General features: G+C 41.7%; 1 protein-coding gene across 4 annotated transcripts in view; it reads left to right on the top strand.

The window, feature by feature from the left end:
• Positions 1 to 27814, top strand: part of apbb2b (amyloid beta (A4) precursor protein-binding, family B, member 2b) — a 56243-nt gene that overhangs the window by 24923 nt on the left and 3506 nt on the right. For 2 of the 4 annotated variants that reach the window (XM_086033275.1, XM_086033274.1), the window contains 13 exons: positions 7045 to 7292; positions 8942 to 9067; positions 9684 to 9755; positions 10075 to 10125; positions 13581 to 13666; positions 13971 to 14031; positions 17635 to 17781; positions 18392 to 18519; positions 23389 to 23503; positions 24433 to 24520; positions 24619 to 24699; positions 25509 to 25624; positions 25844 to 26023. In XM_086033275.1, coding sequence (XP_085889401.1) covers positions 7045 to 7292; positions 8942 to 9067; positions 9684 to 9755; positions 10075 to 10125; positions 13581 to 13666; positions 13971 to 14031; positions 17635 to 17781; positions 18392 to 18519; positions 23389 to 23503; positions 24433 to 24520; positions 24619 to 24699; positions 25509 to 25624; positions 25844 to 26023 — 1499 coding nt within the window. The remainder of the gene's footprint in view (positions 1 to 7044; positions 7293 to 8941; positions 9068 to 9683; positions 9756 to 10074; positions 10126 to 13580; positions 13667 to 13970; positions 14032 to 17634; positions 17782 to 18391; positions 18520 to 23388; positions 23504 to 24432; positions 24521 to 24618; positions 24700 to 25508; positions 25625 to 25843; positions 26024 to 27814) is intronic. The other 2 variants (XM_086033276.1, XM_086033277.1) reach the window with 2 other exon arrangements.

The raw sequence follows: 27814 nt of genomic DNA, 5'->3' as shown, positions 1-27814 counted from the left end.
GAGTAGGATTTAGGGATTGTAATGTTTTCTCTTTGAAGCTAGGACAACCGGTGTTCCCATGTGGTTTAAGTTTTTAATGCTCGTAGAAAGTGGCCAACAGTTACAATAACTCACAGCTCACCTGTTTTCTGAAGCTGAGCCGTGATTGGTTGTTACCTGAGCCCTGAGTAGTTGTGATGTCATTTTCAGCCGACAGAAGTGGCAAAATCTACGCCCCCAGAGATGGCTAAAAACAGGCGGATTAACTCTCATTCCTCAAAACGCAATATTAATCAGAATGCCGTGTTTCAACTAGTGGGCCTGCTGAGAACATATTCTTGAAAAAAAATGTTTGGGTTGATTTCTCTTTAAGAAGAAAATTACCTCCAATAGCTAAATTACCTAAACAACTAAACAAACAGCATTGTCCAGGCAGCTGAGATGAAAACTGAACTGAGCGGTTAAAAAGTAATATCTTTTCCTTCTGGGTTTCTTATGCAATCCCTAACGTTAAACGAAAACATCTTGGAACAAACTGACGATCCTGCCCCTCATGACTTGGAAACATCTGCAAATTGAATATCTTTCAAGTATACTTACCATCAACTTGGTTTGCTGCCTTGTTTTTGAAACAAACTAAATTGCTTCATTCTTCTTTCATTTTTCTCTGATGATAGTTTCTGGGGTCGGCTTATATGAGATCAATATGTGTCGTGCTGATGGAGTTGAAAGCAATGGGTAAACAGCGTTTTATTCTCCAAAATTCATCAGCCTCTGGATTGTTTTCTGAAGAAAATCTTTCTCAAATGTATGGACATTTAACTCACAATTGTCCGTACATCCCATCTGCCTGTCTGTAACGCTGACAAAGCAGTGCTGTTTTGGCAGGTGTGTGTCAGATTCCTCCCGGGATGTTGCGGTTTCGAGGGCCTGTATGACAGCGCTTTCGCACTAGGGAGCCAAAACACACAAGCACGCAAGCACAAACATGCGCACGCACACACGCGCACACAATCGTGCATGGCTTAACAAGAAGAAGAAAAAAAAAAAACCTACCAAGAGAACTCGAGTTCAGCATTTACGTTTACTGCTGTAAAACATGATTACATAAACAGAGTTTTTAATCTTCATCTCTGCTCCTCGACCTTGATTAGCATGAAAGATGACCTGAGGGTTGCTGGGGCAACCATGTGAGGTGAAGACTTTTGCAATCAACATTTCATGAGGATGAGTAAGAGTTTGTGAGTGCACGCAGGGCAAACTGACACATACAATAAGATGCGTCTTTTGCCATCTCTCTCGTTGGCTTCTCTCCCCCCTTCGTCGTGTCCTCCCTCCCTCGCCTCTCCAGTCCTCGTCACCCCCCTCTCTTGCATTGCGCCCCCCCCCTCACCGTCCTCTCTCCTCTCTGTCTGGGGTTGTGTGTGTTTGGCAACAGCTCTGGGTTTTCATGCCGTACAAGGCAGCTGGCAAACCACAGTATGATGCTGGGGAAAGACTACATGCTTGCCATTGTCATTGTCAATTACGAGGGTAGGTGTGTTTCTCGGTCTCTCCGTGACTGTGGGCTAGTTTGAGCTGCGCATGTGTGTGAGTGATTCGAAGTTTTATTACCAAGGCAGTTTTCTGAATGTCTGCCATTTGTGTGCGTGCTTTTGGTGTAAGTATGTCTTTGATGGGGTTAATGCAGTTTGTGTGTGCACGTGTTTGCATTTACCAAACATAACGTGTGTGTGTATATATATATATATATATATATATATATATGTATATCACATTTTTTTTCAGTTTTGCGACACAAGCTCTCCCCTCCCCCTTCCACTCAACTCGCCACAGAGCTGGCTGCATGCTAATGTGGCTAAATGGAAAGGAGCTCATATTTTTATGAGCAACACAGGTGCATGCTCACGGTTAGTCTCGGCGGCGTCATGCCAAGACTTCTAATCCTGTGACGACCCACATGGGGTGATGCTGCCCGAGGGTGACGGTGCAAACTTTGAAGCACGATGCAGCCTTCAACCAAGGCTGCCGGAGCTTTCTGTCTCTGACATTCTCTCTCTATCTCTCTCTCTCCTGAGTGTTTATGTGCCTAATCCACATCCACTTGTCTCCTCATGTCACACCAGTACCCTCTCTGCAGACACTTGTAGTTTGATGCTCTGACCTATTTTTCGCTTTAGATAGACTAATGCCAGAAGCTATTACTTTTACTCTGGCCGCTTTTCATGAATCCAAATCAACACAAGGTTGATATAGCCTCTTTTGATAGAGGATTTAAAGTCAAGAACCATGTTTTTGTGGCTGGAATTGATGTCCGGTAATCACGTCTGAGCATCCTTAGTTTCTACTAGGCTCGTGCTTGTAAAAATCTGTAAGAGCATTCGAGCGGGATTGGAGAAGACCTTGATGAACTTATGGCGAGACATTGTGGAGTGAATAATTTAATATGAAAGACATTTCAAGGTCTGCTCTGTCATTGATGTCCCTCATTTTTTGGGGGAACTGTTGAGTACTCCTGAGTGTTGCTACCAGGGTTCAAGTTATAACCAAAGCTTTGTGAGGGTCTCTGCAATATTAGTTGTAGTGCATGAAAGGACGTACTTGCATTTGTGCATGTCCGCATGTACGCAAATAAGACCATAACATCAGGAAGAAAGTATGACTGCATGGCGTAGTACATCATAACACTAAAGGGAAAAAATTCAAATCCACTTACCGTATTTTCCGGACTATAAGCCGCAACTTTTTTTCCTAGATTGTGAGCCATGCGGTTTATAGTCCGGTGCGGCTATTCTGTGGATTTTTCTTCCACCACTCGGGGCGCTCTAACCGGAATGACAGTACAATTCAATACAGTACATTTCCCATTGACTGGATGTGACTGCAGGTGGAGGAGTTCAACAGGCGAGGGCGCCATAGACTAGGTTATTGCATTAGGTGCTGTAATGCTTTGATTTGATGTTTTCCTAGAGGTGCCTGAAATGCACATGAATGCGATTGGCTGATGTGACGTCTGTTCTGTTGTTTCGATGTGAAATGCTATTGTTGATTTAGCACGTCGTGTGTTGGATTGGCTGACTTTATTAACATAAAACAAGACAGGTGCATATGTAGAATGTAGTAGAACAATAGATGGTGGAGTCAGGTACACACATGTACATTTACAGCTCATAATCGTTCTGTAAATGCAGTAAATATAAACGTTTTCAACATAGATAGGTGCGGCTTATATAAAGGTGTGGCTTATTTAAGTTTTTTTCTTCAAAATGTTCTAAAAATAGAGTGAGTGCGGCTTGTATAACGGTGCGGCGTGTAGCCCGGAAAATACGGTACTGGAAACAGTGTAGATTAAAGTTGTGGGTTAGTTGCAGTTCAGGAAATCATGGTGTAGTAAGTAGGGAATATGCTACTTTATAATCTTATATTTTACCTTATTGGTGATGGTGAGCGTACTTTACAGCAGCTGGTAGTTGGTGAAGAACTGTTAGCAATGCTGTCATACTTGAGTGAAAATATGCCTCATTAACATGAATAGTTCCTACATGGAAAATGCATTGCAATATTTTTGAACTTTGACCACTGAATTTCACAGATCAATTAATTTACTCTCATGGGAGCTGACTCCCACTTAACTCAAACCCTATAGTTTTTTCTTTGTGTTAGCATGTAAATGAGTTATTTATACACAAAGTAACATGAACATTGAGTCATGCTCAGTCAATTACCGTAATTACTGAATTAATGAGGGGCGAGACTAGACTTAATAGTTTCCCCTGAATATGAATTCTTTATCTTCCCAAGATATTGTAGACCACGGATGGGCAAGTGGTGGCCTGCACCCACACTTGGAGTGGCTCCTCAATTGATTTATGAACTATATGAATGTTTGTGATATGTTTCCTACCGCTTCAGTTCTGGATGACAGACATCACTTTGTAGCGCTCCTGGCACTCTATCTCTCTTAGTGAAGGAGAACACACTGATTCTGTATATCATAATGAAATGCTATGTAATGTTTGCTTTAACTAGGTTTGACTGTATTGCACACAAGTCACGGTTTTGTGTTTACAACGCGCAACTTGCATTTAACAGAACAGTTAAAGCGGAAGGCAACCCAAACATATATTTTTTAAGAATATGTTCTATGCAGTCCCACTAGTTGAAACACAGCATTCTGATTAATATAGCGTTTGTGGAATATGAGTTAAGCAACAAAATCCACCCGTTTTTAGCCATCTCAGGGGGCGGCCATTTTGTCACTTCTGTCGACTGAAAATGACATCAAAGTTGCTCAGGGCTCAGATAACGACCAATCATTGCTCATTTCCAGAAAACAGGTGAGCCCTGATTGTTTGTTATCTTATCCCTGAGGGTCTGTGATGTCATTTTCAGTCGACAGAAGTGACAAAAGGGCACCATCTTTTATTATTTTTGCTCCTTTCCACTTCCGAGTGACCTGCTCAATATTGTCCTGTATCATACAGGTGAGTGAGTCTCCCTCTTCATTTGGGGATATTGAACAACGTGCAGGACGAACAGTGTAATATTAAAATCATTGTGTGAGTTGATTTTTTGTGGGGGGGAAAATGCGCAAAATGAGTTGTTGCACTTAATGTTGGTTTGTTTAGCAGTTTTGTGCCGCCTTTGAATTTTAGTTTTTATGCCTGAGAGCCCTCTTCACTGGGAAAAAAAAATCACTGTGTCTTATTTTGTTATTGGCTTCAAACCCTGCACGGTCTTATGTGCCCCGTACAGATGAAAAATTGTGCCCCCCTCCATCATTTAATTTGCCTATCCGTGTGTAAGACAATTCTATGCTTCCCTTTTAAGACCCTTTTTTTTCCCAGTATGAATGTTACAATAGATAGCCAGAAAGAGGATAAATAGAATGAATGTCTTTAAACGCACCCAAATGCAATATCTAGAGCGCCAGGAGATGGTGTCGAGATCACGCGTACAATTGTTCATACCTCCAAGTGATTTCTTTGGTGAAACAACACTGAGTTAACTGACCACACTGGTTTGTGTGCAAGCAAGTGCCAACATTTCATTCGAGCCCAAGACCATTAAGGCCATCACTATGACATATCACCTGCTGTCGTGGACACGGCCCTTCAGGCTGCGTTTCATCAGCATGGTCAGCACATTAAAGTCTCTCTCCCTCACCCCCCCCTCCATCTCTCTCTCTCCCGCTCTTGCTCTCTCCCCCCTTTATAAAAACATTTGATAGAAGTTGTGTTGGATCTTATTTGATTGGTGTAACCAATAAAGTCTTGGATGAGTGTATCACTTGAGTGATTTGCCACCTTTTGGAGTTTTTACCCTCTTCTCGAAGTTCACTTGCACCAAAATCCTATAAACGGCTATGAGTGTGTAAATGTTGTCTGCTACTTTCAGACGAGGATACCTTTTTACTAGAGACGCGAGTGATTTAAAGTTTGCATTTCATCTCCACACTACATCAGTGTGTGCGTTTGTGTCATCTTGCTACCTGCTGTATTTCCTCCAAATGTGTCACTGTCAAATAAATTACATCAGCCATCTGCTCCGCGTTGTGTAGATGTGCTCTTTATGCTACTGAGATGTTTAAGTCTCAGTGTAAATTCTCAGCCTGCTCTGACATCTGCAATGAATCAAGCAAACTTTTTTGGCCATCCGAAAAAAGAAACAAATCAAAAAATAAAAATAACAGATGTCCTCTGCCATCACATGCGCCGCATTCAGGCTGCGGTTTGCAATAATGATGTCATTTCCTTTTTGCTTATTCTGGCAACTTTCACCGATGGAAAGAAATGCCGCACAAGTGAGAGCCCATGAGCGCGTAAAGAAATGTTTTCAAGCAGCGACCTTCAGTAAAACAAGCTTACGTCTGCTTTCTGCTTTTATTAGAAGTATATACAAATGACGTCTTGAAAGCATCACCGTGTTAGTTTGTTTTGCCATTAAATCAGTCTCAGCCTGGCAATTGCTAGCAATACAAACAGCTAATTTTCCATTTCCCCAAAATAAATGTTAGCCATAACTTTTAATATCGTCAGGCAAAATCCAACCCCTATAATATGATACAATAAATGTGTTTACACATATTTTTACAAAAATGACTTACAGGGGAAGTCAACCCAAACATATTTTTTACTAGTTGACCACAAGGCATTCTGATAAATTGTTTGTGGAATAAGAGTTAATCCACCCGTTTTTAGCCATCACTGGGGGCGGCCATTTTGTCACTTCTGTCGACTGAAAATGACATCACAACTAAACAGGGCTCAGGTAACGACCAATCACGGCTGACCTGTTTTCTGAAGCTGAGCCATGATTGGTCGTTACCTGAGCCCTGAGCAGTTATGATGTCATTTTCAGTCGACAGAAATGGCAAAATGGCCGCCCCCTGAGATGGGTGGATTTTGCTGCTTAACTCATATTCCACAAACGCAATATTAATCAGAATGCTGTGTTGCAACTAGTGGGCCTGCTGGGAACATATACTTGAAAAAGATATCTTTGGGTTGATTTCCTTTTTAAGCGTTACATGACAAGCCTGCTCAGTTGTTGCTAGCGCTTGTTAAGTAGTCAATTGCTGTCCCCCGCTATATTGAATTTCATTATTCGTGCCCCTGCCACACTTTTTAAAGTGATTGTTGTTTGTTTTTACAGTATACTTACTGACTGTAAAGCCCTCTCATGTAGGAGAACCACAGTCCCTGATACACTTTTTAGCTTTTTATTGACAGCAAGCAGAACAGCAAAGCTGCTGTTGGCCACATCTCCTCTCCCAACACACGGATGTTGCTAACCCCCACCCAACCCCACCCACCACTCTGCCTCTTAGAGGCACCTGCATGTACACATACACTATAATGCGTACAGTATTTTCTAAACATTTTATACATGCAATTAGTATTTTTCTCTTCAAAACCATTTACAATGCTTTAATACATGTAAATGTGTTTGAAACAATTAGCTTTCATATGGTCTCTCTTTATCACCTATTTTCACCAATCCACCATTTTGCTTATTCACTTGTTTGCCCTAATTGCTGTTAGGTAACGACGTTCCTTTTCTTAGCAGATATCTGGAATGAGCAGTCGTTCCAAACGGACCCGGACCTGCCGCCTGGATGGAAAAAGATCACCGACATGGCGGGTATCTACTACTGGCACATTCCCACGGGCGCTACCCAGTGGGAGAGACCCGCCACCCACCCTGCAGCCCCTGGACAGACGCAGCCCGAGACTCTGGGTGACCAAAAATGCTCGACGTCACGTAAACAGTCGCTGGGCTCACTCAGCCCCTCGCCGACTCCTGACCAAGAGGTGAGAGACTGCGGAATCCAAACATGTATGCCGAGTTAACCTTGTTTTCGACAATCCTTTCGTTTACCTCTCCTTTGTGCTTGAAATAATTATAATAACATCTGGTCTGAGGAAACATGACAAATGGAGCTTAAAGCTTACTTCAAACTAATGAGGACAGAAAATGGATCAGCCTTTGAGGAATATTAAAAGAAATGAGACAAATGATTGTCTTGTAGTTTTAGCTTCTGAATGTGATTAGTCAACATTGCATGCAATGAATTGAAAGTAGTTTCCAATATTCAGCATTCTTCCACCGCATAAAAAAAGAATATGTTCATCAGTCATAACATTAGGTACCCCTGCACAATCTAAGCTACAATGCAAGACCTCTATTAATCATGCTCCTATAAAGATGAGACGGTTGGTTGTAGGTTGCTCCACTTCATGTTACTGTCTTATATTTCGGTTTCCTTATTTAATTAATGACAGTGAACCCCCACCTTTTAGCGGTTTGCTATTCACGGATTCACCGTTTTTTCCCCCCTGTCACCTCTCCTCAACACTCCGTTAAAAAACGTACATATTTTCAGTTTTTGTCCTCTTTCTATTATTCCGCAAGAGGCCAGACTGTGACTACCGTATTTTCCGGACAATAAGCCGCACCTTTATATAAGCCACACCCACTCTGTTTTTTAAAAATAATGAAAAAAAACATAGGTGTGGCTTATATATGTTGAAAAATTTGACATTTACTGCATTTACAGTCCGATTTTGAACTGGAACTTTTAGCACAGCAGCAACTGCTGATTAAAACGAAACAGAACCAAGAGAAAATAAAGTACTTATCTTCATTTCACTGCCCGCTGCCACTCCAGTTTGTCAGTTTACGTCCACCTTTTATTGCTGTACTTCCGCATACCACCTAATTCATAACCTAGTGCATAGAGCTTGCGCCTGTTCAACTCCTCCACGATTCCGATTCCTTCCGATTAGACCGCCCCTAACGTTGGAAGAAAAATCCACAGAATAGCCGCACCTTTGTATAAGCCGCACGGTTCAAAACCGAGGAAAAAAGTAGCGGTTTATAGACCGGAAAATACGGTAATAGGAAAGTTAGTCATTTGTGTTAAGGAAATATGTTGATGTGGTACATCTTGGCTGATGATTTTTGTAGGTTGTGTAGGAACTATATTTAGCTCGGCTTCTTAGCGGAAATTGTGGAGAGTCTTTGCCGCATTCTGAGTGGCCATTAAAAAAGCTCAAGCTAACAAATGACAAAGGTCTTGTTAGTACTTCTAATTTTGAAGCGGTGACTTCCGGTGATTTTTCTCGGAATCAAATAATCTATAGACTTTGTATTTTTTACGGTTACTTTAAACTATCAATATAGACAATGACATTTTTTTTTGTTTTTAGGGGGCTTCAACCACTTGCGCAGGTCAGCCCCTACGCCCCACAAATAGCGACGATAGATTAGAGAGGCAACATATTCAAAACGATTTCTCAGTACTATTTCTGATACAGCCCTTCCATGTGATCCCTTCGGATCGTCCGGTTTTACTTAATAATTTGGTGAGCGTGTTTGAAGGCTTGACGGCAGCTATCCGCTCACATCTCACCACTTTTGCTTTTGCTTGTTCCCCCCTTTTGTCTATGTGCATCTGTAGTCATGTCAAGCTGAGGTCTTCTTCAGGGGCTCCACCCGCTCTGGGAGCACCACCTCCGACAGCTCAGTGGAGCCTCTCCACGAGCACATCCTGCCCACGTGCGGATTTGTCAACAGCTGCTATTTTGTAAGTTTCCCGCCCTCGAGAGACACACTCCGAGCACGCGGTGACAATTAGTCTTAACGACGTGATCTATAGTTCCCTGTATGCCCGACAACAAGAAACAACCTGACAAGACAGGCGAGCGATGAGAGCAAGGCGGAGAGAAGACTGTCAATAATCCAGTGGCGTAGTAGAATACAAGAAGAGTGAGACAATCAATCAGTCAGTCATGCAGAATGATGGATCGCCACGGAGGGGAGAGGAGATTGATAGAGAGGCGCGTCTGGTAGATCAAACATTGACTTGGACGCGATTGACTGATGTCGGCGGGTAGATGGGCCACGATCCGTCCGAGCACATCCATCTGGTGGAGGTGTCAATGTTTACTGCCTTGCATTTCCACTGTGCGTGCTACATGAAGCTGCTTCTTTTCACGTCGTTAGCATACAAACGTAATTCCGAAAGAAAGCGATTCAAAGGTTGTTGGTTTTTTTTTTTTTTACGATCGAGCTAATGCAATGGCTCGTTCGGTATAATCAGTATAATTCCACATCCCCGCTCTGTTTATGATATGCTTGACTAGCACGGGACAGAGCAGATAAATAGCGTATCTCGTTTGTATGCCTTGTTTTCTGTTCAGCCCCGATCTACGTCGCTACAGGGGATGTCAGATCAGGAGTGCACGCCCCAGCATCAAGAAGACAAAGACAAGGTGGGAAACTGCTGGAGTTCTCCTTTCAGCCCTTCTGCTCCAGCAAATGAAATTCTTGCCGATTGTCATGTATGTTCATGTTTTACTAATTCTAAATGGAAAGGTGAATGTTCAATAGGAGCAAGGAAGCCTCGCAGTTTTTCCTCGAGTTGCTCCTCATTGTAACAAACACCAGTGTGCAGTGAGCAAGTTAGTTAACAGCTTTGTTCTGTCTCTCTCTCTCTCTCTCTCTCTCTCTCTCTCTCTCTCTCTCTCTCTCTCCTCCCTCTCAACCTTGACCCAACTATATGTGCACTTGTGTTTTAAACGCCATTTGTAGAAACACATGTGGGGTGATTTTGGCGGAAAGATTGATAGTGAGGTGTGGAAGGCAAGTATCATGCATTCAATGAGCCTTATCGCCACCCCGAACTGTGAATGTGTGGATTAATTATCATTAGATGCTCCCCATTAACTGCCCGGACAAGCATGTGCGAGCTGAAGCTCTAACATCAACCAGCCGAGCACAGTAGTGTGTCATGTGCTTGATGAGCAGAACCATCTCGTGGCTGCAGCAACACGCCGAACTTCTTGTGTGTCAACTCAACCTTCCTGTTGTATATGAATGTGTTCTTTGCACAGACTGTTTTTACATACTGCGCGAACTTTCTTTGCTTGATGTCTGAGCATGTCCTGTTGCACATAAGCGCACCGTTGCCATCGCTCCATCCAGCCAGAGCACTTTGCTATGCACTTTGGATGCATGCTGGAATTTAGTGTTTAATGGTTTGTGACAAATTTGTGTCCTTGTAGCCCTTCCCCCACATGCGCACCGTGGCCTGTTGGTCAAAAGGGTTTTTTTTGCTGAAAATTCACTATTCAGCACATCGACTCAAGCACTCCGAAATGTCGTCATTGAATTAAAAAGTACCTCCCCTCAAATAAAGGCCTCCATTTTTCACTTCAGGAATATCGGTGCCACTAAGTGATGACAAGAGCAACATTTTTCACCATATGGTACAGTTATACTACACTCTTTGTTTACTGTAGTGTATCAACTGCAGTGGTGGATGCCAAAGAAGAGAAAAAGAAAGCACGACCTACAGACAATGCACTTCACCAAGGCCTTACATTTGTGCGACCAGTGCAAATTTTTAAGTCATGCACTCTGGCCTTGGTGACCAGGCAAGTGCGCATTTATCGATGAACAAAAAATGTAAGTAACTGCTAATGTGGGGCACATTTAAATACTCTGTCAATTAAGAGCAGTGAGTGTCGTTTACTACCGTCATTGGTTAATTATGCTGCTTCTATTATGGGTTATTGTAAGATGCATTTGTACAAAATTTAGGGATGTAACGATTAATCGAAAATCGACTTAAAATTGGTCCGCCCCGATTAATCGATTCGATTAATCGAAAATCAAGTTGAAAATGATGTCTTGAAACATCGTCATTCGAGATGCATAGCGGATTTTGAATGTGTAGATCAAATTATGCTTTTGCGCCAAACATCATTGCGTATTGTGTTTGTGGATGGCTACAGAACCACACTAGTGCACAGATACAAGCATGGTAGCAATTTTTAAAAAATGGAATAGAATCGAAAATCGGGAACTGAAAATCAAGAATCGAATCGGGTCTTGAGTGAATCATTACATCCCTAACAAAATATAACTCAAGTCCTCCTCAAATAGACACCTTATTTCTTGGTACTAACTGCAGTTGAGTAAATAAATCCGCCTGGCCACTGTTTGTGGGAATACCTTAAATACCACTGTTTTCATATACTACTTAAATTACAAACCAAATCCAAACACAATGATAGTGTGTGTCGTGCATAATAGGAATTTGACTTTGTTTTTGACATGCACTGACGAAATAGAACCACTCTTTTACATTATTTTGGTGGAAACCAGACTGAACAATAATTTTGGAAAGTATCTTTAAAAGCCTAAATGTTCTGTTGAACATCATGTTTGAGTTGTTGCGCAACAAAGTCCAGGAACATACAGGCCCGTTTTACACATCTAAGATGTTAACATAGAACCTGCCTGGCAGGCCCGCACTGAAGCCTGTAAGCATTCATGAAAAGTCCAAATCAATGACTTTGATGGAGACTTTCTCCCCTTTTCTAGGAAACTGCAAATTGAATTGAGGGAAGAAAACCATTCTTCCATTTTCTTTCTGCTTTTGTTTCTCAGAGATCTCATTGATAAAGTCTACTGTCCATAAAACGATACATACCAAAAAAAGCCTTTAGAAACCCTGGGGAGTGTAAGTGTGGGCGAAAGCAGAGAGTAGACCGCTGGCTATGTGTAAAAGTTTGACATGTACTATCCTACCAGAGCTTTTTTAATGGGGCTCGCATCAGTGGTTTGGGAACAGCCAGAGATGTAGTGGTGCGCCTTTGTGATGACAGATTTCAGCGCTTTAATGCTTTGCTAACTTTCATACACTCTCGGGATGGACGGGACTACCGGTAAATTATGCAGTACATAGGTTTATTAGCTCGGAGCCCCTTCCTCTTCTTCTTCCTCTGGAAAGGAGAGGAACGAAGATTAGCCGCATTAAAACAGAAAATAAATGCCTGAACGAGAGGGGTCGAGGAGTAGGCCGGAGGATAAAGGGGAGAGGAGTTAGCGAGGGCGGGGCACTTTATATCTTCACTTCACTCAGCTGTCCAGAGTAATGCTGAGTGTTCTAAGAAGGTAAAAGAATGGATCCAAGCAGGTTGGAATGGGTGGATGAAAGTTTCTGGTGTATGTGAGAGAAGAGTCTCTGCTAGCATGGCGGCGAAAAGACAGTGAGGCCCGTCCTTGATGTACAGCTTCCAGACAATGGCAGTGAAGAGACGACTGGAAGCAGAGCTGGAGGTGACGGAAATGAAGACGTTGAGGTTTTTCTTTCGGAGTGACCAGGTTGGCTAGGCTTACAAATGAGCTCATCAAAGGGACAGCCAAGGTTACATGCTTTGGAGACAAAAGCTAGCGAGAGCGGACTTTGATGCTTCGGACACATCCGGAGGAAGGATAGTGAGCGTATTGATAGAATGGTGATGAGGATGCAGCTGAGAGATGGTTGATGGATGAGGTGAGACGTGAGGGCAGTTCGCGTTAGCGAGGAGGACGAAGGAGGTAGGCGGAGAGGGAAAAGGATGAGCGACCTGTAACGAAACCAGCTCAAAGCAAAAGGTGATAAGAAAAAAACAATAACAGGCTGTTGCGTGATGCAGATGTTGGGAGATTGTCAGTTGTTGTTGCTGAAATGATGATCTCGCTTGGTGATGCCAGTCATGCACACTTGAAGAAGTCTGGGGACTCAGCGTTGTTCTTTTTGGAGATGTTTTGAAACATTGAGTTACTGTAACTTAGAGGAACGCCTCACTGTTTGTAGCGCTGTTTGCTTTCTTCCTTCGGACCAATAAGGTCTTAAAAAGATGAAATGCGCAAAAGTATGCCCCAATGTTTTTCAGAACTTAAAAAGCAATGTTTGTTCATGGCTTTTTCATTCAAGTAAATGTCGTTCATTCTTACATTTGGTTGCTACTGGTTTACATTGAGTGCTAACGTGCACGAAGCCCACATTCTGTCGTCTCTAACATCCTGAAAAAAATAAAAATAAATATATATTTTGAGGGAAAAAAAACCAAATGAAACGTCACACTCAAAGTGAAAATCTTGACTCAGGCTTTCTCAATTCGTGCACCCGAGCGCGAGGGGTGATAATGAAACCCGCTGACCTCACCACACAATATTACTGGTTCCATGTGTGAAGGGGGCTTTAAGGTATTATGTGTGTTTCGGTTGTTTTCCTCCATTTTCACTTCATTGTCGACACACACCAGGACTTGCAGGCGGCCACGGTGAACCCTGACCCCAGCTTAAAGGAATTTGAGGGCGCAACGCTTCGCTACGCATCACTAAAGCTAAGGTAAAATAACACATTACTTTTGCAAAGCCTCCCATCGTTTCAAATTCCCTCTTTGCTCTTGTGACTCGATTATCCGACGCTCCGCCTGCATCTGGTTAGTTTCCCCTATCTAGTGTTTAATCGCTGTTAAATAACTTCCGACGAAGCAGGAAATTGACCCTCCAAATCAGGAAATGGATGTCTGTTAGTTTGGTAATGACCGCTCTGGTAGATTTGCGCTCGGTGGAGCTATTGGTCGCCACAGCAACACTCCATCGCTAATCTTATAACGGCATCACTGTATTCCTTTTGATGTTTATTCCAGGAACCGTCCAGCGGTGGAAGAAGAGGACTCGAGCAGTGGCAACAGTGATCCACAATCAAAGGTGAACATTTTGTAATTGAACTGAGACTCAAATGTCGCGTTTGTGTTGGTTGGCAATAGATGTTTGATAGCACCGCCTAGTGGTGACAAAGAATTTTAGCCCGACTTGCTTCCTGTCTGCATTTATTTGCTCTTTCTGATTGTCCAACCTGTGCGGGACATGCAATCCACCTCTTAACGCTGCCACTATATTATCTGGTGCAGTTTAGACTCAATATCTTATCAAATATATTTGTCGGAGATGCTGATTATGATTATTAAATGTAATAATGTGTGCAGAGAAAGAAAAAATACTGGAGATGTCTTCTCAGATTTGAAATCTGCTTAGTTGAACAAACAGTCTCATTGATAATATTGTCCAGCATTGCTGATTCTGAAGGCCGCGAGTATAGATTGACATGGCAACACATGCAGGCTGAACACAGAGTGTGGGGAAAAAAAAAATCCACTTACACGTACTGGAAACAGTACAGACAAAATGCGATGATAGAATTGTTGGGAGTACATTAATAACATTTCATAGAATAATAAATATTACAATTTTGATTGTAAATCAATGTCAGTGCATCTGATAGTGTTGAAAGCTCATTATTGAGTATATTTAATATGTAATCTGTACTGCAATTAATTCCGCTATTTTATTTTATTTTTTAAACCATGAGGTACATATATGCGGTGAACTAAATCCGAGGATTGCGGTTTGGATCCAACAACTCCTCTTGATCTCCTGTCACCGTTTAGAACCGAGCCTTCCAATGAAAAAATAACCAATATCCAAGTCATTATACAACTTTATGACGGTCGAACAAGTTTAATTGAGCGAGTTGATGGACACTTACTAATAGTCAGAATTCACTGGGCTCGATCATAACAACCCAGAAGGCAAATGAGTGAGCAGAGAGCCAGCAAGAGCAGGCGCAGGAAGTCAAGGCAGGCCGACTCGAAGAAGGTTACTAGAAAAGCACGATCGGGATCATAAAGCAGGTTTATTTATTTACGCACCTTAACTCCTACTCTGGTGTCTATGAAATGCTTATTGGAAAGAAAGGCAAGTAGCGCCATCTGCTGGATACGGTGCTACACTGCCTCTTCCTGCTCCAAATGCAGAATCACCATGCAGCGACGTTCAACCGTCATTATATCTGTCAAGGTGGATTTTTTTTTTTGATGCGGTTCTTGTCCCGGATCTCATTATGAGTATATGTGCATTCCAAGGCTCGTCTTCGCCTTTTTGGCGTATTTGTGCAAGTCTACATCGCATACCTGCAATGATGTTTGAGTGAAGAGCGAGCCAGACACTCAACAGCCCCACTCGCCCAAACATCCCTGCATAGAAAATGTGGAGTGGACTTTGTGTTCCATAAATAAAACACATTGCTCTACTTTGGAAACTGGGTCAACCAGTGCACACTTTGCACAAGGTTCATATGGTCCATCCGTTGTGTTTGCATTTTCATCTTGTCGCTCTCCCGTCTGCAGTGATGTTTGCACTCGTCGCTTGATTGCTGTCAGGCTCATTTGAAGTGTTGATGACTGAAAATAATCCAGAGAAACGATGAGAAATTGCAAATTGATAATCTCTCTCGTTTGGGAACGTGGCTATTTGTTGGAGTGGGTTGGACAAGGTGACAGAGCCCTGTCGGAATAGGCAATAAATATTTGATGGAGACACGGCTCGCTCTGTTTGCTGTGTCCTGTCGGTATCAACCAAGATGAACATTTTTCTCCCGCTGATTACATTGTGGAATGGACACAAAATTTACAGGCTATAAAACACACCTGATTAAAAAATGCAACAGCAAAACTTTGTACATTTTTTTTTGGGCCGCTTTGTATTAATAGGTGTCCATGTTATAACATTGGATATTTGCAAAGAAAGAGGTCACAAAGATGGATTTGCAAAAACTTGTACTGACCATAAATACCGGTAGACGCTTTTTTTTTTTCCCCAAACAATGCAGAACGCAGTTAGTCACACAGCGGCATCCCGGAACCTTACTCAGTCACTCTTGTTGTCACACAAGGCCAATTTGTCGACGAGCTTCATCAGCTTTTATCAGACGGCAGCGCACATAAGTCCGTGGCAGTGCTGTCTTTGGAAAGCCGTTTGTTACGAGACGCGAGGGATGTCACTCCATGGTCAGAAATGCTGTCATCCGTAGCTAGCCGTTAGCACCTTTCGTCAGTTGCCAGCGATGGTGGGAGTCGGTCGCCTAATAAACAACAGCGAGACGGGGGTTGCACCGCAGAGATGGCTGTATTTATGGCACTCGTTCCCTATGCTCATTAAACTCAAATCATGATGCTTATTTTCGCTCTACTGTAGTCTATATATCTTCTATATTCGCTCCTACACAGCCACGTAAGCATACAGACTAGGGATGCTCCGATTGATCGGGCACCGATAATGATCGGCCGATTTTCGGGAAAAATGTTGCTGACCAACTCAAACCCATATCAGCGCGACAGAGAAAAGGCAACGCAAATAACCAGGAAAATAATGACATTTATCGGACTTGATGACCAACCATTCTCGGTGGTGGAAGACGCCGGATTCCGCCGTCTGCTCGCCCACTTCCAGCCTCGCTAGCTACGTGCTACCGGGATGCAAATACTTCACGGACGTAGCTCCACCATTCAGTGTATTGTCACATCGAAAGTTTCCTGAAAAAAGGCCTATTATCCTGTTTAAGTTTTACAAGTGTTAAATGGAGTTCGGATGTCAGTCCTGTGTCGATGTTGAGTCTAACAAGGGAGTTTTTCGCTCGCGTACTGCTTTTAATGACAATGTCCGAACGAGGCATATGTATTCCAAAATGTGTTATGCATGATGCGTTATTTTTTTCTCGTTGACAAATGCACAAGATAGTTTGTCTATGCACAAGACAAGAAACCAAGTTCCTGAGTCGTTTCAATTTAGGAACCTATTGAATAGTGTATTCGAGTGAAGCTTGCATGTGACTATTTTTTCTACTTTGATTATATTCTGAACCATGCAATGTTTAGGTGGCATGTCATTTATTTGACTTTTTGCATAATGAAGTATTTTGAGACTGCTGATTCTTTTGATCTGTTAAAAACTGTGTTACTAAAAGCTGGTTCTTCAATTATCTTTGTGACTGAGTAATTGTTGTATTGTGTCAGCAACAGTTTTGTATTTATTCATGCTTTTGAAAATATATAGAGATTTTCAGATAATATTGCATAATGGCAGTCACCATAAATAAATGTAAAAATATACAGGTATTTAGTGTGATTGGTATCTTGTATTGGCCGATCTCACTCATGCATGATCGTATCGGTGTCATAAAACCTGATGGAACATCCCTAATACAGACCTCTGCATTTCTTAGGCAGCCTGCGTGCGCACTCCAACCGCAAATGGCTGATGAGTATTTAGTGTGAGGGTGGACTCGGGACAGTTTCATTGGTCCACTGTGATGTGTTACGTAATTTCATCGGTCAGATGTGACGAGACTTTGGGTCATCTATTGACGCCTTGAAATTCGGCAGTAAAAATATGTGAATACACAAGCTTTCACATTATGTACCGGTGTATATTAAAAGTATCTTATTTTTGCTTGTGTGTGTGTGTGTGCCTCAGTGTTTTGCAGTCCGCTCTTTGGGATGGGTGGAGATGGCCGAGGAGGACTTGGCACCTGGCAAGAGCAGCGTGGCTGTAAACAACTGCATACGGCAGCTGTCCTACTCCAAAAACGACATCCGAGACACAGTCGGCATCTGGGGCGAGGTGAGGGCGAGAGAGGGAGAGAGAGAGAGTGTTTTTTTTGTGGCAGTGTTGCATTCACATTGAGAGCCGGAAGCCAACCAAACTAAGTGATGAAAAATAGGAGCAATATTATGAAGCCTTTTTATTCTCCGGGGTGCTTCCGCTTACAGGTAATTTGAAAGGACAGTCTTCTTCCATCAATTTCCTACTTTTTTTTTTTTTTTTCCTGAAGCTTGAGTATTTATTTTGAGGCCTTTAATAAAGGACCACGCTGACTGCATTACACCAAAAGGAACTGACAAGAAATGGTGCCTGTCAGAGAAAGAACCTTATTAATATGATTGAGCGGTTCAGAGAATGGATGGATTTTCCCATGCAGTTGTTAGTGTTCTGTCTCTATGTGGACAAAAGTATTGGGACACACGGCTTTTCAATGGAGTTGCTTCCCACTTTGTTTCTATTCCATTTTGGAGTACATCTATGGGCACATTCGAATTGCATCCATCTAACATGACTGATTAATTCGTAAGAGGCATTACGCAATAACTCCATATACTGTAGCTGTTACCCTTTGTGAACGTTTCTACTGCATGCTTATTAAATGTGTGTTTGTTCGTATTCATGTGCGTAGGGGAAGGACATGTACCTGTTGCTGGAGAATAATATGTTGAACCTGGTTGACCCGATGGACCGCAGTGTCCTTCACTCCCAGCCAATCGCCAGTATCCGCGTTTGGGGCGTTGGCCGCGACAATGGCAGGTAGGTTACCGTGGCAACATAAAGTGAACCTACTGTATGTTAGACTTAGGCTCTAATATATCCTACCACTGTGTTATCTTAATTGTGTCCTTTGTTGAACTTTTTTTGTCGACAATCGAGTACTTGAAGGTGTAAACTCAAGCCGGGTGACGTGACTCCAGGCAGACAGAGCTCATGAAATGATTGATGACAAAGGGATTTTATGAAAGCTTAATCCATCGTGACAAGCACTGCATGAAAGGAAAGGGGCAATTACCAGTTTAATTAATCACCGGTACTTATTCACCACACACCACAGACTAGCTGCCCTTCACTTCCGCCTGCTTTTGTTCTTTGCTGACCATCCTCCTTATTGTTAGAAGGAAAAGGAAAATCCAAACACTAACAAGGCCTGTAGCCAATCATGAGTAATCGACTCACCTGACACTGTGGCGGTGAACCAGTAGAGGGTGTTATGTCCCACAGGAAGAGACTGAATAGCTGTTTTTGAGCACAGTGAGCAGTAAATTTATGTCAATCTGCCAATTAATTCAATAACGTCGTTATGTGACGTAGTAGACGTAGGACAACAGCAGAGGGCGGGTTTGTGCAAAGAAGGGACATTCAATTAAAATTCTGAGGGGCTGGTTTCAAGGGATTTCCCAGGGAAAAGGTTCCGACCTTGAAATGTTTCGATTAACATAGCTGACCCATCAAATGATATCGAAATGGCACATTTCCTTTTCAGAGCATTTATTTGTGGATTTGCAAATACTGTACAATGTTTTGTTTTTCATGATAAAGCTAATATCTGTGTCCCAAAAATATTTTGATCATACTAAAAAGGAACAATGCATGAACATGAATAATGTCCAGTATTCCTGGAAGCAAAAAATACAAAGTGATTTTAAACACATATTTAACTCTTAACCCATTAAGGCTTAAAGCGCCTCGCTCAACATCTCCCCAAAACTTAAGGGCGCTTAAACCTGAGACTCTCCCAGAAATTGAACATCTACAAAATAATTGATACCTCTATTTTGCATGAACCTCTTTTGTAATCGAATTACTCAAGATATTTGAATAATTGATGAATGAAACCCTACATTCGAGTATGTGCCAGTTATCAAAACACCGCGGCTGTACTTAGATTTTGGCGTGGACATAATCGTGCTTCTGAATAGTCCGGCAGCAAGACCCTGGCCGTCACTTGAAAATGCCAGTTCTTACCCCAGCATGTCTGCCAAGTCATGGGTGGAGAAACTCAATGTGAGTGCAGTATAATACTAATTATAATGTAAATTTGTTAAAATGCAGAATGGCTCGCTTGCAGACGTTTTGGGGAAATAAACGGCTAAGAAATGGCTGCCTTGGTTGTTAAATTGTACACTTCACACAGACAACTATTTTCCATAACACATGGCCCCTTTAAGACAGGAGTAATCACCAATCGGTTCCACAAAATTGTCAGAATTCCTAATCAAAGAATCAATTCCATCATTTGAGTCGACTTTAAACTTGTGTGTTTAAAACTGTTAAAACAATGCAAAATGATCTCCTCCTCCTCCTTCATTGTACAGTTCCTGACAGTTTTTAGAAAACTAAAGCACTCTCACTCAGGGAAAAAAAAAAAAAAATCCACCTCAGATACTCATAGCAAGACATTCCATTTACAAATTTTGCCAGCCAGCTGTTTTTTCCCCCTATTTAGAACTAATTAAGCTTTGTTATGCAGTTATAGTATAAAAAAAACCCTGATGAGTTTTGATGTTGCCATGGCAACATTGCCACAACACTCAGATGCAAGACTCCGGATTTAGAACACACACACACATCAATACATGCTGTATTTAAAGGTGAGACGAATGGACCTTGTGCTCCTCAAGTACTTAACCTTTATTCGTAGCATTCTTTTTGGAGAGTTGATAACATCTCAGTCGGCTGCTTGCGGGAGGAGGAAGAGGCGTCTCACAGGCGAAGGATAGGGGAGGGGGTTGGCTGAAGAAGGGGAGACGGGGGGGATGAGGCTGAGAAGGGGGAGGTGGGCTTACTACTCGCTGGATCTGCAGCATGCAGCTTGGGGAGTGTGCGCTCACATGCAGAGCGTCTCAAAGATTTCTTCCTAAATCGGGGGAACAAAACCGCCGTGAGTATTTGCTCCACATTGTTTTTTTTTGTAATAGTAGCGGTAAGGGCCAAAATGATCCGCCCAGATAGAGTTTCTGTGCATGGAGGTCTTTTTGTTCTTCTTTTACAGGAATTTCTATGGGAATCATTGTGTTTGTTTGTTGTTCTGACAAATAGAAGATGCAAGTGATTTCTGTTGTAAATATTGCATTCGCAATGTGTGTGTGTGTGTGTGTGGCGCTGCCGCTCCTCCCTTGAGCCGCTAAATTCATTATCGCAATAGAAATGACTGACTCCCACATCAACCCTGACATTTTCGGGAGCATTGGCATGAGATGGTGAGATTGGATTGCAAATGAGATGCTGTACCCCACTGGCCCAGCACACATGCGCACGCACACTTCACTTTTATCTTTACTGCTCATCATTACACTTCACATCACTTTCAAAGGCGCTATAATCATATTTTGTCCCCTCTTGACTCACTTGTTCTGCGGCAGTAGTTCCCTTTGGAACCTTTTTCTTTTTCACTGCACAACTTTATTCCGGAGGATTTTTTTTTGTTTTGCCAATAAATTGCTCGGAGTGAGCTTGAGTTTTCCTTTGAGGGTGTTGTGTTATCGCAGGCATGTATTTATTTATTTGTTGTTCTTTGGTTTGCTTGTTCCCAACTTCTTTGAAATGTTCCTGTCGTTTCTTGGGTGCTACCACGCATGGATATCACATGGAAAAATGCGTTTAAAGGGAACATATTATGGAAAATGTACTTTTTACTCTTTTTTTTCCACACAAATAGTTGTTTGTTTGGAGTGTCCGCTGACCCAAAGTGTCAAATTAAACAACCAAGTGAATATGTTGTCCTTTTGACTATTTCTAAAAATGTCTACTGTGAGCGAGCTGTTCAGAATTTTATGAATTGTGCCATTGGATGGCTTTACACAAGCATGATTGATTTTTTTTAATCTGGGCGCAGATGGGTAAACATCTCTGAGTATCCCTGGCCCTAACTCAACCCGAGTTGTCATGGTAACATGGGCCATACTCCACATTTGCTTGAGAAAAAACTGCCCCCCAAAGCCGAGCAGTTTGAAGCAGAGTTTGACAAGTGTCGTTATGTATTTGGTGTAGTATTTTTGTGTGTGTGTTTGATGGAAGAATGACTGAGACCTTTTATTAAGATATTGGGATAAAAACTCATATGAAATAAGAGTATCCTCTATAAAAGTTGGTTTCAATAAAAAGTGCCAAAGTTTAATTCATTTGAACAAAATGTGATCAGGGTCAGAAGATGCATTTCTAAAGCGAGTTGCATGTTGTGAGTCAAACTGTCGTTGGCAGCAACTATTTTAAGATTGTAATTACCATCCAGATGCTTTTTCTTCTGTCAGATGACTCATTTTATGATTTGATTAGCTTAATATTTGATCATACAGTACGTTTTGGGCCTTTGGTTATTCCCATGATAAATGTTTGCCGCTCCTTTACTGCTTGAGAATGTAGTTTTTTGTTTTTCTATAAATTTGCTATGAAAATTCATGCCTGTTTGACAATCAATACATCATTTTACCCTGACAATTGGTCATTTAAAAACTCTTTACTTTCGACTAACCTTTTTCGCTCTCCCTCCTGGCTTCCGTGGATGCAGAGAGAGGTAAACGCATTCCTCTCCTCTTCTTTTGCCTCTCGATATCATCGTCGTCATTGCTTATTTTTTCATTTCCTCTCCGTCTCTTTCTGTCTACCCTCTTCAAAGCCACTGTGTATGAAATGAACACATCGTAGACATCTAGGAAATGAGGGTCTCCCCCCCCCCCCCCTCCCCCCCCCGTCCTTTTCTGCCTACAAGCATGTTTGAATAGTATGCACACAGACACTGAGAGAGAAATGAGAAGATTATCCCAGAGAAGCCAGACTTGTACACATTGGGAATTTAAAAAAAAAAAAAAAAAACAGCTCCCGGGAGGTTATTGTAATGCACCTTTGTTGTTGGCATGTTTGTGTGTTGGTCCAATTCCTTGCTCCCTCCTTTCTTTGACCTTATGATCATTTTCAGTGCTGCTGCCTGCTGTCTCTCTATTCATCTCGCTCTCGCGTCCCGCTGCGCTATTGATCTCTCGGCTCTATCGACCTGGCCAGTGTGTGTTCATACGAGTGTGTGAGTGAGTTAGTGGAATTTTCAGACCAATAAAGGTCAGCTCATCTCTCATCTGGCTCGAAGTGCCGTCAGTCCCACATGTTATGTTTAATATATTTGTATTTAATCTTTTATAACTTTTTTTTTTTACAAGCATTTCTTTGATACAGTTTTTAACTCTTCCTGTATGTACATTACATTTATTAAATCATTATTTAAAAATTGCTTTTTGTTTTATAAGCAAGAGTATTAAAGTTCAAACTTTAGAGATTTATAATAACAACATACTTTATACAAAAAATACATTTTAACAATAAAAAAAACCCTTTTTGAGGAACACATAGGCCTACTATGCAATTGCATTTTAATGTTGATCATGATGGCGGTACTTGTGGAGTGCCAAGTATTTTTTTTTGAGGCGATGTAAAGGTTTGAAAAGCACTAAAGTAGAACAGAGATTTTGACCCAAATGCCCGCCCTCAGATCAGTTGACGTCAATGATCTTGAAGCTCTCCCAACTGCGAATAAGAGATTCCATTTTATCTTCCATGTTTACCTCCTGTACGTGTGATGTTTCTTGTTTGACTGTTTCCACAAAAATACATTTTGTATTCTTCTTTTCTTCACAGGGATTTTGCATACGTGGCACGGGATAAAAATACAAGGATCCTAAAATGTCATGTGTTCCGCTGTGACACGCCAGCCAAAGCCATTGCCACCAGCCTCCATGAGATTTGCTCCCGGGTAAGGCATCGCATAGAACTCCAATTTCAATACAGAGTTTGGGATAATGTGCATTTTTATTTGATGAATGGCTATCTTTTAGCTGGAAATAACACATTATATTTGGAGTGTGAAGAGAAAGCATTTTTCATTTTATTTAAAATCTTTCAATTAATCAATCAATACCCTTGAATGAAAATTGTCAATACTGGTATATCCTGTTCAAAATGTATAGTTATTTACATTGTTCTATATTATGGGAGTTATCATAATCCAAACGAATGGTGCAAACAATGTATTTTCTCAAAATGATCCAACACAATCAGGGATATGAATATATATATATTTTTGAATGTAACAAATCAACCCATCCATTTTTTCTTTGTAGTGCATCCTTATGTAGTTATCCTAACATGCAAGTCTTGAGAATCTGTGGGGAAGCCACAAACCAATGAAGGTTAAATGTTTTTTCACTAATGTCTGTAACACTCTCTTCAAATCAGTTTTTTTTTTTTTTACATCCAATATGGCATTTAACCTATAAAAGGTATACTGTATGTATTATTTACCGGAGTAGTGCACTATATAAATTTACTAGGTATAAAAATAGTACCCACAACAACTCGAATCCACCCCTATGTTTATTGGATAATCAAATTCAAAAGTCATGTGAGGATAAGCGGTATGGATAATGGATGGATTTGCACTTATGTCCACGTCTTATTCCATATTGATATCAAATGTTTTTATTCACTGTAGAACACCAGCTAAACATTTAAATGGAAAATTTGTTATATAATAAAATTAGATACATAATAAAGATATATATTTTTTTAAAAGTACTGCATATACATTCCTGTTGAACACTCTGCTCCTTCACCATACCTCTGTTTCACCCTCCTCACCCTTTGTTCCCTCCCGACATCACCCCATCCCTCACCCACATTCAGATTATGACGGAGCGAAAGAATGCCAAAGCGATGGCAGGAGGTTCTCTCCAGGACAGGATTCAGGCAGGGCTGGATTTGCCTTTACAAGGTTGGTACTTGGTCAACATCCTCGCCACTCAGCAACGAACCATTTCCTCCAATTACCATTCAAAGCATTTAAATACCATTTAATTATCATTTTGGCAGAATTCCCTACACCAAAGACTGAGTTGGTTCAAAAGTTTCAGGTGCTCTACCTCGGAATGATGCCCGTTGCCAGACCGATAGGTAGGTGTTTCTCCCACCCGCAATTGCTATAGTTGAAGTTAGTTGAATGGTTCAAGTTTACTGTCAAACTGGCACATAAAACAAGAGAATTCAAATGTGTTTTTTTAAACACCAACACGTTTCACCAAACTATATGATTTCATCTAATATACAATACAATACAATACAATTTTGTTTATATAGTGCATTTCATAACAGCTAGAGCTCTAACAAAGCACTTTACAAACAATACAATAAATAGAACAAAAACAATAAAAGGCTATGATGCATGTATTCATAAATATAGACATAAATAATATATAATAAATTGACATAAAACACTATATACAATTGACACCGGAAAAGAGCCGAAAATTTCAGGTCTGATCAAAAGCCCGAGAAAAGAAATGTGTCTTCACCCGGGTTTTAAAAATGGACAGAGAGGGGGTTTGCCGAACAACCAAAGGCTCGATCCCCTCTGAGGCTCCGCCTGGTCCTCGGCACCTCGAGCAGCGCCTTGTCCGCAGACCCCTGCCTCTTCTTCTTGCTCTTAATTGCGCTGCATGTCTTCCAATACAGCTCAGTTTTGCCAAGCATATTGCAGCACAACGTCGCACTACACTGAAGGCCCACAATTTTAAATTCAGACTTACGGAAGTATTCCAAAATGTTTTAACCAAGACAGAAAAGTTTGTATGTCTAAAGTGTTTGTAAGGCTGAATGTTTGTAAGTAGTATTAAAACTGCAATATAGCAGGGTTCCAATGATGAACTGCGATATGGCGGTGGAGTACTGTTCTTAAAATGCGACCGTTATCCGTCTCGTTGTAGGCATGGACATACTGAATGGCGCCATAGGTAGTTTAGTAAGTTCTTCCAGCAAAGAAGACTGGACTCCAGTGGCCCTCAACGTGGCCGATGCCACAGTCACCATCAGCAAAGACAAGGTCAGTCACTCGTCTGACGTTCAAATATCCGACAAATTGCAGCGTTGCGCAATGAACCGCGCCGCTCACAAGAAACGACCGTATTCATTAAAAAATGACGGATTATGGATTTAAGCTGTATCACCAAAAAGCTCATTTGCTCCAGTGGTCCGATTTATTGAGAGGCCGCATTTTGTTTTACGTGACTCTTGACAACGTGTCACGCGTGTTCCCAAGCAGGATGAAGAGGAAGTGCTGGTGGAGTGCCGCGTACGTTTCTTGTCGTTTATGGGCGTGGGACACGACGTGCGTACGTTCGCCTTCATCATGGACGCCGGCAGCCATCGCTACGACTGTCACGTGTTCTGGTGCGAGCCCAACGCCGGCAGTGTGTCTGAGGCTGTTCAGGCTGCCTGTATGGTGAGTTGTTGGAGGAAATGATCACCTTGATCGTTCCGGATCAAAGCAGAGTTGGCGGAATCTGCAGCCCGTGGACGTTGCGCGGACCGTCAGCGCATTTTGTCCTGCTCACCAAGCAATTGTAAGGATAAATTAGCGGCGATGATTTCTTTTCCAAGGCAAAACTTTGAAATGATCAGCGAACTTGCTCCACCCACCTTGGATGGCATAGGCAAAAATAATTCATTCATTCAATGGCCTCGATAAAAACTGAAATGGCCTCTGGGAGAAAAACGTTTCAGAATGCTGCGAATGATCCTCTTGTTGATTCACGTAGTATTGCGTGGGAAATTTGTGGCTCTCATGATGGTGAACAATAAACTGCCCTTAGATTTTGTGGGTTCTTCCCTGATCTGGGTACCACCCCAACCAGCAGTGCAGTAGCTGTTCCTTAATTCTGCAAACAAACAATACAAACACCAATGAAAAAGCTAGCTGCTTCGTCTCTGGGCATATTTGATCTTTTTGCCAACTTTCTGCCCTGTGTGTAATGTACGGATGCGGAATGTGGGAGTTGACGTCAAATTGCAAATTTTCTGGCTTCCAATGTAGTATCGGGCAAGTTTAACAGTTTTGCGCCCCTTGGTGTACTTGAGACACGGCAAAGTCCCACTTTCTGTGAGTTGTTCGAAAGGGACAGGCGTTATTCCTCTCATGCGCCAATTTGCCGTAAAGGCAGTGTGAAAGTGGCTCATGCTGAAATTAAGAAGTTAAAAAGTTATCTTCCTTGTAGGGCTTTACCACATTCAGTTTATTGAAAGTAAAGGGAAGAACTGCATTCAAGTCAGGGGTGATGAATCACTTTAGATGCAAGGCGCGGATACAAGCAGCTGCCCTTGAAATAAGTGACAGACGGTTTTGTTGATTGGTAATTAAAAAGACCTTTAGAATCTTCTTCTCTCCAAGTTTCATGTATGTTGTTACAAAGTAAAAATTGTCTTAAATGTCAACATTCAGTGAGGAACTGAGGGATCTCAAGTAATGGATGGATTTGCATTTGAGGTCTTATCCCAAAACAGTTGACATATAGATGAGTGCTCACGACATCTGAGCCAGGGATGTCAAACTCATTTTTGTCTCGGGCCACATTGTAGTTGTAGATTCCCTTCGAGGGCCGTTATGACAATGAAACTATATGAATGTTAATTAAATCTTCATTTTATTACATATCCAGTACAAAACAAATTGATGGGTCACTAGTTTTGAAGTTGGAAGTCAAGAATAATGGTTTGTTCAAGTTACTGTTACTGTTACTGTTCGCAGTATCTCTTATTTATGACATTTTGAAATTTTGGGGCAGATTTCAGCAAGCATTTTGGAAGTTGACATGCTTAATTTGCTTTCACGGGCCACATAAAATGCGGGCCATTGAGTTTGACACGGGTGATCTAGGCGATCTTCAAGTCCTTTTCATTATTTTGATTATGACTTTCTAAGTGATTAAGTTAGGTGGTGCTTTGAGTAAATGTTGCTTAGAAGTGGCAGGCTTTGATTCATACTGCTTTAAAATGTCTTTTAGCATTATCCCACAGTGTGCGTGTGCTGCACCCAGTGGCATTGTCTCCCGCAATGTTATTTCCCGACTTTATACGGTGGGAACTTTATAGTCAAACTGAAACAAAGAAGCCATACTTTGCTATATTTAGTGACCTTTCTGAGCCCTTCATAAAAAAATAATGCTACTAGCAACAACTCGAGCACCTTCTTGTGGTGTTACTAGGGACCCCAAAACAGGAGTTCTTCACCCCTCAA

The sequence above is a fragment of the Filicampus tigris genome, chromosome 6, assembly GCF_054856515.1.
Source record: "Filicampus tigris isolate MCC_2025a chromosome 6, RoL_Ftig_1.0, whole genome shotgun sequence".
NCBI classification, from domain to species: Eukaryota; Metazoa; Chordata; class Actinopteri; order Syngnathiformes; family Syngnathidae; genus Filicampus; species Filicampus tigris.
Note: the sequence above shows the minus strand (reverse complement) of the source record. Positions and strands in the feature narration are given on the sequence as shown.